At 37.4% G+C, this 11,321-nt stretch overlaps 1 protein-coding gene across 2 annotated transcripts; it reads left to right on the forward strand.

The window, feature by feature from the left end:
* The first annotated feature begins 269 nt into the window (after window positions 1-269).
* On the forward strand, window positions 270-9,498 carry LOC103706547. Of its 2 annotated transcripts, none has more exons than XM_026804458.2 (16): window positions 270-517; window positions 667-733; window positions 1,330-1,446; window positions 3,216-3,278; window positions 3,395-3,505; window positions 5,319-5,402; window positions 5,498-5,616; window positions 5,705-5,806; window positions 6,375-6,491; window positions 6,635-6,700; window positions 6,940-7,006; window positions 7,104-7,157; window positions 7,224-7,313; window positions 7,581-7,646; window positions 7,721-7,759; window positions 8,961-9,498. In XM_026804458.2, exons 2-16 carry the CDS (start codon window positions 689-691, stop codon window positions 9,078-9,080), a joined length of 1,260 nt encoding a protein of 419 aa, XP_026660259.2. In that variant the 5' UTR covers window positions 270-517; window positions 667-688; the 3' UTR covers window positions 9,081-9,498. The 2 variants fall into 2 exon arrangements, with proteins under 2 accessions (XP_026660259.2, XP_026660258.2); XM_026804457.2 differs by having other exon boundaries at window positions 667-706.
* The last annotated feature ends 1,823 nt before the right edge of the window (window positions 9,499-11,321 follow it).

Raw genomic sequence — 11,321 nt, forward strand, 5'->3', positions numbered from 1 at the left:
CCCCACTAACCCCACCACTCGCCCACGGCTTTGGGATCGTGATTGTATCCTTTACGCGGAAGAAGGTGCGACCTTCCTTCGAGCCCGATCACCGTTGGATCATCCACTTTGGACCGAATTGGAGCTCTGAGATCTGTGAGATGGACAATACAGCGGTCCTCAGGCGCGAAGGGAGGCCTATCGTTCCTTCGTGCGAAGGATACAACCACGTTCCACCACCGAGCCCCTTACTTTTTAAAAGAAAGAAGTCGCCTAGTTTTCTCGCTCTCACTCTTCCAGGTTCTTCCTCCCTCGGTGGAGTTAAGATTAGTAGTCACCGGAGAACTGAAAGCCACCACTTCCTCGTCCTCCTCCGCCGGCTCCGCCGCCGCCGCCGCCGCCTTCCTCCCTCTTTGTTTTCTGTACGCTTCTTCCTCTCTCCAAACCGGCAAAACGCCCAGTCGAAACTAATTGCTTTGGAACCTATAACCCATCTAGAAATTTGTCCTCTCCCTTTTTGGAGTTAGGTTTGCTTCTGGTGAGAGCATCCTTTCTTTTCTGTTTTTTCTCGGTTATGTGATTCATTTTATTATTGATAAGATTTCTCTGTTGAGCTAGTAGCTTCGGGGATTTCTTTTTTCTGAAGTTTTCTTTTTTCCTTATGGGTTTTGTTTGTTTTGCATGTAGTTGTGGGGTTTGCCAAGGAAAGATGAGGCTGCCTAATTTTGTAAGGGGTTCTAACTCATCTCCATATGTATGTTTGGTTCTGGTTTCTAGTGCTCTAAATTATTCTTCAATTCATTTGTTTAATGTTCAGTAGTCTCTGTTGTGATGTATAAATATTCATTTTTTATGTCAATTGTTTCCTTTCGTACAAAAATGGGTTTGTGATGCTTCTTTCTAGATAGGTAAGTTGGTTTAAGTTCAGTAGTTTCGAGAAATTCTGCATCAAAATTGTACACATTAATTATTAATTGATTAGCAGTGAATTTATCACTTTATCTTATGCATCTGTAGTGAAAATATTGGATTTTGGAACATGTTGCGTAATAGCATTGTAGCAAACCCAAATTGATTAGTAATTGAATATTTCTGTTTTTATTTAGTACTGAAAACAAAATAAATGAGCAAATCGTTTTCTGGCGTGAATTATCACTGTTCAATTTATTTCATGTACCATTCTATCTAACTGCTTGATATATGAAACTATTGATTTTGTTTGACTACTAACTTACAGTTGGGAAATTATCCTGCAAGAATCTATAGTTTGTGATAACACATTTTGTGCGTGTGCGCCTTCTCTTTCCATTTGAGGCTGAGATGTCTTTCTCTGCCTTATTTTCCTGGCAGGGTTCTATGCTCAAAGATACTGGAGGCAAGAGAGCCTATTTTTGCAGCTTTCTCCTGCTGGGTGCTGTCCTCGGTGTAGCCTGCCTTGTGGGGACTCCGTCTTTTGCTAATAACAAAGTATGGTTGGTTTTCTCACTTTAGTTGATTATCTATATTGTCAGTTTATGCGAACACAATAGTTTTATATCATCTGTGCATAGAAAAGTGTTTTGATTGCTCATATATATTTTCGTTGTATTCCGCATTTCATTTCCATACTTAAATTAAACGATCTTCTATAGTGGCTTTTCTTGGTCAATTTGCTTCTGAAAGGAAAACATGGTTGATTACTTCGTTCTTTGACTCAAAATGTTTACCAGATTAAGATGTCAGTTTACCCTATATGCTTAACCGTAGTTCTCAAAAGTCAGAATCCTACTACTTCAAATCAATTTTCTGGTGACTGATATTTTGTGTTGCAGAATAATTGAGTCATGTGTCCAACACCTTTATTTGTGCACTAAGGTGACACTTTACATCAACATATGGAAATTCTGTAACAGCCTAACTTTGTATTGAATAGAGGTGATGCCTGCAGAGTGCAAGGCTAAATGCTATCACATTCTGAAACACTGATTACTACACTCTCAAACTGGCATGTAGGTCCCAAAGAAATGGAGAAAGATGTGAAAACAATGGAGTTAATTTGTTGGTAACAGGGTGCAGAAATCAGTGTTTCATAGATGGGTTCTCGAAACATTTCTCTACCTACAAATATAACCATTCAAGTATTAGACATGGCACAAACGAGGTGCATTTCTGACTATTCATTGTATTGTCAAGTAAATGCCAGGGATAGTGATATCTTATGTGGCATGATTTCGATGTTGATCATGAAAGAATGTTTCTCTAAGATACAGAGACACAGTGTGCCTTCTAGATGTACTATACAACAGGCTGCAACCAGTTAACATGGGAAACTCTTGAATGATCTAGCATCCCCCACTTAATAAAGTTGCATTTTGATGATTTGCTTGCTTCTGACTTTTGAATATATTTCCCACAGAACTTGCAGCATACTATGTGTTCTACATTTTGGTTATGCAGAAGTTCTTTTAATGTAAATTATGTTATAACTGCTGATTTATCGTGTCTCTTGTTTAGTATGAATTTCCTAGTTCTAGGTTCAAGCTATTAACATAATGACTAGAAAGCCTGATACTGGTTAGTGCTTTAGGGATCAAAACCCAGTTTTGTGGTGCTCTACTATAGGTAGCCTTCCAAGTGCCTAATATTTGGTATTTGTGCAAGCTAATTTTTTTTCTGAAATTTAAAGCCTGGAGCAAGCATCAGAGTGAGTGCACTTCTCTCTAGCCTATGGAGCCAATACAGACCTACCCATGCCGCATGCTATGAGCATGATACATCGCTAGAGGTTTCATGTATACAACAGAATTTTTACATACCATCCATGTATAACTTATTCAAAGAAGTGATTTCATCAATGGATCATCTTTTACTACTTTTTTGGTTTGTATATTTGGTTCCATGTCTTCTTGATAGCTGCGTGATTGCATTATGCTATATAGCATGCTTTAGTCCTGACTGAAATGGAGTTAGGAACTGCTGCTTCATTTTCTGAGTTTCTTTTTGCTTTGTTTTCATTCCCTCTCGTATTTTTGGGTGGCTTGCATACTTCTGATGGTAATTACCCTAAAGAAAAACCAAAAAAGGAAAGTTCTTGAAAGAATTTTCCTCTTTGCTGGAAGTTTCTGACTCTTTTCTATCCTTAATGCAGATATCCATCACCGGTAATTAGAAGTGCATCATTTGTTCATATATTAGGTTAATATATCATAAAGTACAATTTAGTTTTTAAGGATATAATATTAAGCTCCAATATTCAGGGAATATTGTTTGGATGGGGAGCAATTGAGCCAACTCAGAATAAGTTGTCCACTTTATGCAAGGTTTGCCGTATTATACAGCTTGATTTAGAAATCTATTGTATCATGTTAATCTTGGGAGTTTGCTCTTTTTATAATAAGAGCTAGATTATATAGCTTATTCTTCTGCTGGTTTTCAGACTCAATGCAAACCTTCTGGGAGTGAGCCATTGCCTCAAGGCATTGTTAGCAGGACATCAAACTTAGAAATGCAACCAATGTGGGGATCTCTACACCCTCAAAAGAAAAAGGTGGGAGAAATCAACCTTTAGTTTTTGGTCATGGATTGCATTTCAAATGTTGCTTATCATTTTTTATCCTTTATACCACAGTATATGGAGTGTGCTTGCATGAATGGGATATGTATATTGTTAGATTAGCTAAAATGATTTTCATTACTTACCCTCAAGCATCGAAGTGACAGAATATGGTTCTCCTTTTGGTGTTAAGAAATAGTCTGTATATGGTTTGTCCCAAATTATTTATGAATGAACAGTTGACTGAATTGTGACTCCATCTTTTGTTTGTTCTGTTATGAACATGCCCTAATAGTTATGAAATGATGGGTGGCTGAAATCATCACCGCCTAGATACTCGTATAATCACTGTATGATTCATGGATGGCGGAATCATTCCGGACTGCCCAATTCGGGGTGTGCCGAGCTATACCAGCGGCGGACCAAGATAGTTCCAGCAAGCAAAACAAGAACTAGCAATGGAGGGGGAGAGGGAGATGGAAAGAGAGGAAAAGAGAGAGGGGGGGAGGGAGGAGAGGGAGAGGGAGGGGGAGGGGGGAGAGGGAGAGAGAGGGGGCTCGGAAGCCTTCCTCTCCTTCGGTCTCCCGCCCAAATGAAACAGGGCTCGACCCTTTTTTTTCGCTTCTTTAAGTAAAGTTGGCACACCATGTGTTGACTTCATCTAAAGAAGCGCAAAAAAGGAAAAATAGGCCGAGCCCTATTTCAAACGAAATAGGGCTCCGCCTAACATGTAGATAGGTGGAGGAGAGGAGGGCTTCCGAGCCCCCTCTCTCTCCCTCCTTCCCTCCCTCCCTCTCTCTCTCTCTCTCTCTCCCTTTCTCTCTCCTCCCTCTCTCCCTCTGGTTGCCCTTTTACAATATGCGCTGGGATGGGATGTTTTGGTACTGTATCGTAACACCAGCCTACCAGCATGAGTACCAGTTCCGATACTATGGTTCTGGGTATGATTGATAAATTAAAAATGAAACACAACCACAACATCTTATACGTGGTTCATGAGCACTAGGACAGAATTCCGTTGCTACTTCAAGATGCTTGCTGAATTCCTATTTGATACTGATGAAATGATGCTTGGTTTGATTTTATACTCTTCTTGTGGATATGCTTATCTATATGAAAGAAAACAAGACTACCGTTCAAATTTTATTAATTTAACCCTAAATGTTTGTCCGAGAAACATAGCAGGGCCTTGCAACTTGATGGCCATATTTTCACATGATGTTAGCCTAGTTTTCTGAGAGCTTGATAATGATGTGGAAGCATGATGTGTGGTGCAAAAATTGACTAGTTGTTGAAGGGACACCCTTTAGAACACATGTTAGTAGCTCAAGTTGATATACCAATTGAAATAAGTCAACAGTATATGTCGCAGAAAATTTGCATTGTCGATATCTGCTTAGAATCAAAACCATCACTTTTAAGAGAAAGCATGTAAAGCTGAAGAATATCTGGAGCAGTCCTGCAGACCAAAAAAATGTTTCTTTCTATAACTTTTCCCATTGGCCTTCTCCACAATCTCTAACCGTGATGAGACTTTTAATCACTATTACAATAGTGCTTTTCATTAGATTGTTCTTTAATATCATATTTTTCTTAGAAAAGGTAAAACTCTTCATACATTTATATCTGATTGTCAGTAATAAAAATAGGTGGATAAAGGGAGTTTCAGCCCTTGGCCCTTGCTATTGCCATAACATGATTTTTTTTTTTTTTAATATCGATGGCCCTGTATTGGGTGTAATATCAAATTGTGGTTAATTGTATCAATTTTTTTTCATAAACACTCTCATTAAAATGTTTATACCAGCACGTAGCAAAGGCATCTAAGAGCTTGTTGGCCATGGCAGTTGGAATAAAACAAAAAACAGTTGTGGATCAAATTGTTGAGAAGGTACAAATCAGATAATTCCTTTGAATGCCTTTTGTCCTGTTCTCAGCATGTCAATAGTCTATTTATGGATGATTCTTTCGTCTGTCATGTTTCAGTTTTTCTCCAGCAAGTTCACTATAATGCTTTTCCATTATGATGGTGTGGTTGATGAGTGGAGAGACTTACAATGGACTGATAGTGCCTTACATGTCTCTGCAATCAATCAGACAAAATGGTATGTCTACTTAGTTATTTGCAAATCTTAATTGAGCTTTTGCTGTTGAGGTATCTAAACCATGTTTAATATCATATTACCTTGGAAGGTGGTTTGCCAAGCGCTTCTTACATCCAGATATAGTTGCTGAGTACAATTATATATTCCTTTGGGATGAAGATCTTGGAGTAGAGCATTTTCATCCTGGACGGTATGAGCTCTCATGTAATTAGTGTATAGGAAGTATTTCTTGTTTCATGACCGTCAGTTCATTTTTGATCTGAATCAACTGATTCATGAGACTTCATAGGAGTTCTCATACATCTTTTAGGGATGATCTTTTCCATTAATTTATGTTTCTCGCCATCCTCCCTCTTTTTCTGCACTTACTATTTAATGAAACATTGTGTATTCTATTTATGACAACTACTTTCTATTGGTTTTGCTTTAAATTCTGAGAAATTGCTTTTTTGCATTTTAGGCAGATGATTGTGATAAATCGAAATCTCCAATTGGAGAACTTGTATATCATTTTTTCATCTTGCCTACAATGCTAGTTTTTGACCATGTCTAGTTTTATGATTCCTTTTGTTGAAATTCTTCATATTTCATGTGATTGTTTTTTTGTAATTTATGTGAATACAGAATAATAGTTTTCTTCCTTTTCTGATCCTTTTATTGGGTGTGAAACCATAATATCAAGCTGAGGACATGTCCATTTCTTTTCAAGTTTTGTATTTGAATTTCACCTTTTAAAGAAGCATATTTGAATATTACAGTTATATATCAATCATTGAGAGGGAAGGGTTAGAGATATCACAACCTGCATTGGATGTTGCTAAATCAGAGGTGCATCATCAAATCACTGCACGTGGGAGGCAAGGAGATGTGCACAGGTCTGGACTTAGTAATTATTACGAGCTGGCCATTTTCACTGTTGACTTATACTGGTGTTTTCGATAAATCATGTCTATGCTGCTAATGCCTATTTTTAGTCCTTTGACAAAAAATATAAGAAATTAGTGTTTTGTATTAACAGAAGAATTTACAAGTTGAGAGGTGGTGGGAGGTGTTATGAGAACAGTACTGCACCTCCATGCACAGGGTATGATTTTTTTTTTCTGTTTCGTGTGTCTCTTTTATTTATCATGTTAGTAGCATGCGGCTATGAACTACTCCTGTTAGCATTGCTTAGTGAAAATGACAGGTATTTGCGCATGTTACTCATTCTTGCTGCATAAATCTTTATCTTCATGTTTTGTTAAATTTACTTAGACCCTTCTCTGCACCTAAAGCAATGAAGTAGTTGCTGTGAGTCTTTGACTAGTGGGAACAATTTTGCAGGTGGGTAGAGATGATGGCTCCTGTGTTCTCAAGAGCTGCATGGCGTTGTGTGTGGTATATGATCCAGGTGGATTGCTGTATATTATTGTATATCTCATTTTCATTTCATACTGCAACGAATAAAATCATCTCAAGGATTTTCTTTTTCCTGATCCGTTTTGCAGAATGACTTGATTCATGCATGGGGCCTAGACATGAAGCTTGGTTACTGTTGTCAGGTATTGATTGATTCAAACATGTTTATTTATACTATTATAAAATAAATGTCTAATGTTCTTTAATAGGGTGATCGGACGAAAAATGTTGGAGTGGTGGACAGTGAATATATAGTTCATATGGGTACACCTACACTTGGTGGTTTTGATGAGAACAAGGTAAGATATCAAATCTTTTCCTGATATTATGGAATGTTGATAAATCTCCAATTACGACCTGCATCATAGTCTCGTGCTAATTTAATTTGAACATGTTGAGTTTTTCATGGTGCTCGATCATTGGTTGAGTATTGTTCCTTTTGTCTCTACCTGCTCAAACACCACCAAAGCTATTCATTTTTCAACCAGTTGGTCCTGACCCCTGCCTGAATTAATTTGGATTCCACATTTCTGGTTATCTGACTGGCATTATGGTCTATTATGCAGCCAAATGCAGAATTAAGTGGTCATGCTCATGCTCCTGTATCCGAGTCATCTTACTTGGGAACAATGGTAGGGGTTTTTCATGCCTCAGTCCACAAAGTCTATCTTTCAGCCAAACTAATTGCTGTTATCTAATCCTGCAGGTGCCTCATGGATCATCTGGTGTCACAGATAGATATGCAGTAAGTACAAAAGTTTCTATCCTTGACTGTTTGGGAATGATTAATTCAACAACCCACCTTTGTGTGCTTCTTGTGTAGTTTGCCAAATTGATTTAGGTGATCAGCATTGAACGCTCCTCATGCATGGTCCAGGCCTGGGGATATTTTTGTTTTTTTGGGAGGGGGGGGGGGGGGGGGGGGGGGCGCATGGAGGGTTGCTAAGAGGAATATACATTATTGACCATTTCCATGTCAACTTAAGCTTTTGCAGTCACTCGGTCAGTCAACAAGAACCACTAAATGTGAGATGTGCAAGTATTTATGGTTACAGTTTGGTAATCAGCTTTGGTGACCAAACAACTTACTGTGCAAGCATATTGTGTCTGCCCTTGCAAAATTCATATATAAGCCTGTTCCTCCTTCGACCAACCCAATGGCCTATTATATGCCATTCAATGCCTAAAGTTTTCAAAGCCATGCTTTGTGACCATAAATAATTGATTTTATTATCTTAAAGTCAATTTTGGCCAATATATTACATATATATTGATCTCTTTTCTATGAGTTACTCTGCAGCCATCATTTTGCATCAAGCATTATTGACTAGTTTAAGCTTTGATAACCCTGGCTGAAGGATCTCTGATTGCTTCACCTACCCCATTATTACCCTCTCTTCTATAGGAACCACCCAAATTCAAGTTGAGAAACTGAATAGGTTAAGGGATCCATTTCCTTTTCTGCTAAGGGCTAAACTTTTCTTGATTCTTCCTTCAACTTATATTCCTGTAATTGGCCCTTCCTACAGAACCCATAAAATTTTAATATGTAGCATCATAAACTAGGGCTCATCCAGAATTAGCATTACATTCTTACATTTTATCTGCATAGCACGGTTGCTTTGTTCTTCAAAGCATTGATAAATTCTTCTTCAAATCATTGATAAATTCTTCTACTGTTGCAAACTTAGGGTTATCTCAAATCAGAACATTGACCTCAAAATGTACAAAGTCCTTGTCAACCATCGAAGGCATCTGCCAAAACTCATGCTTCTTATCTGATCAATTAATTCTAGCTTTATATTCTTTTTCTGACTTTTCACAAGCTTCATGAACTTTTCATTAGCTTTCTGCATTTCCCATTAATTTCATACTCTATATTGCTGAATCCAAAACCTATGACTAGTTATCCTAGGATTATTAGCTTGATAGGTTCTTTTATGCAGGTAAGGCGCCGGTCTTATGTGGAACTGAGGGTTTTCCTAACAAGATGGAAAAATGCAGTGGCAGAGGATGAGTGCTGGAATGATCCATATCCACAAGCAGGAAAGAATTTGAACAGATAGTATGGCTCCGTGTCTTACTGGATTGCCTTGAGCTCTCCTTAAGTTCACTCAGATCATACACCGAGCTAGTTGATGCAAACATGGAACAACCGCAGAAGTGAAGTACAGTGAAGTATGAGAGACAGCATAGGATACAAGTACTGATGTCAGCCTAAAAGTTTTCCGTCAAGTTGATATTTGTAAGTCCATAGTTACTCAACAGTTAATAGAGGTGCTTTAATATTAGCAAATATAGTTGTAATTATCTATTCTTTGTCAGTACAACATTTTTTACCTTTCTATTTTGCCTTGTACAAAAAAGAATCCTTATAGTTTTGTGTTAGCAAGAACTTTTTTAAGACAAAAATGTATTTAAGCTTCATGGATGTTATTATCATTTATTATCGGGCTGGCATTTGTCATCCTGGACTTCGTAGAACATTGTAGTTGAGCAATAGTTCTTTTTGATTTTTGGGTCATTTCATGGTTTGTTTCCTTTGTATGATGACCTCATTGCCTTTGAAGAGCATATTCTTGAAATAATCTCATTAAGCTTGCACAATGACACGCATTATAAGAACCTTATAGCATCTCTGATCATCATCATCGTTAGAAATTCTACTCTGAGTGGAAATTCTCCCAACCAAAACATCCTGCTGTGTAGGTCAGCCCATAGGCTCGTCTGCTAAACTTCATTGAGGTAGCCCACTTTTAGAAACAGGCTACATGGGGTGCACATATTGTTGTATTGGGCAACAATGCCTCCTACATCATCAACACAGTCCCATTTAATCTGCTCCATGCCATACGTATGCACTTGCTACGGTGCTAGAGTCCACAAGCTGCTGTAAACCAGCAAGGCACCAAACCATCTAGAACATGTGCTGATGCTTACATCCACTAGTGTTTCTATAACTATTATCCTTTGCTCCTATTCATTCCTATTGAGCCTCCTCATTCCGCTTGTCTTGTTCATTGAATAGATAAACTATAAGTTTCGAATATTGCAATGCATATTGTTTTCTTTATTGCTGTAAGCTGCTCAACCATGAGAGCTTCTTACTTCAGAGGGATAAAGAAAAGGAATAAACTGCCCTCCATCTGGTTCTCCAATAGGTTTAATTTACCATATCACTTACAGTTTTCTTCACAAAAAAGGTTCGATTGTTTTTCTTGGTTGCTGGTTGTAGTTCTGGATGTTGTCTTTTGTTCATTTTAAAGGCTCATTGGCCTTGGCTAGAAACAATTAATCGTTGTGATTTATTATGTATCATAGCTGTAACATTTTTGAAGCACATGGTTTAAGGATTGGATATAGTATTTTGCCAGCTGAAATTTTGCAACCTATGTAGCTTTGGGCATTTGGGGGCTCTCCACCGTATAAACCTCATCCTATTATACACTTTATTAAAATGCAACTCCATGCCGATCAGTCTGAAAGTTTAAACAGCAAACTGCAAGTAAATAGGAGAATGCATTTGAAAGAATGAAATTTTTTTCTTCAAATGCCTCGACAAATTTCTATTAAAGTTTTTGGCAATTGTATTATCTATAAAGATTGTAACTCTTGTAATAATTCATTTATTAATAGAGAACATAAATAAATAAAGCTATAGTGTATCATTGAGCTTCATCAGCCAGGTACTTGATGCTAAGAAGACATCTAGAAAGAGCGGAATCAATTAGTGCAAAGAACCTTGTTCAATGAAGCTTTTGCATCTCTCTGCCCAACATTCTGATGATTCCTATTCAATTATGTTATATTGTTTTCAAAATTAAATGCTTGTTGATATTTCATGAACAAAGGCTGGAATCTGCAAATTTTGTTTATAAACCTTCTTTTTGGTCCCCTAATTCAACGATTGAGCCTTCTAGACTCCTATGAGACAGCTATTGAATTAAGACTATACTTCCTTATTTATTAATGGTTACAATGGCGTTAGCAATTGAACTTACGAGATTTAATCTCTTGCTAAGCTCTGTACAACATGGTGAATTTTGTTGCGGAGTACTTCAAAATTATCAGATATTTTCTGCTTTGAAATTACATTCTCAAAGTTCTACCTTGAGCAAAGCTATAAAAATAAGTAAAAAAACCTTAGCTATATTAAGGTGTTTTTTTTATGTCATCACATTTCTAAATGGAGATGCACCCTCGTCAAAAGTAATAAAAAGCTGTCTTTTCACTATAAAAAAAAAATCTGAAGGAGAATACAAATCTACAGTTGATCCATGTCCGAAAATTTTCTTTTCTTCCTTTTC

Source organism: Phoenix dactylifera, chromosome 14 (genome assembly GCF_009389715.1).
Source record: "Phoenix dactylifera cultivar Barhee BC4 chromosome 14, palm_55x_up_171113_PBpolish2nd_filt_p, whole genome shotgun sequence".
Classification (NCBI taxonomy): Eukaryota; Viridiplantae; Streptophyta; class Magnoliopsida; order Arecales; family Arecaceae; genus Phoenix; species Phoenix dactylifera.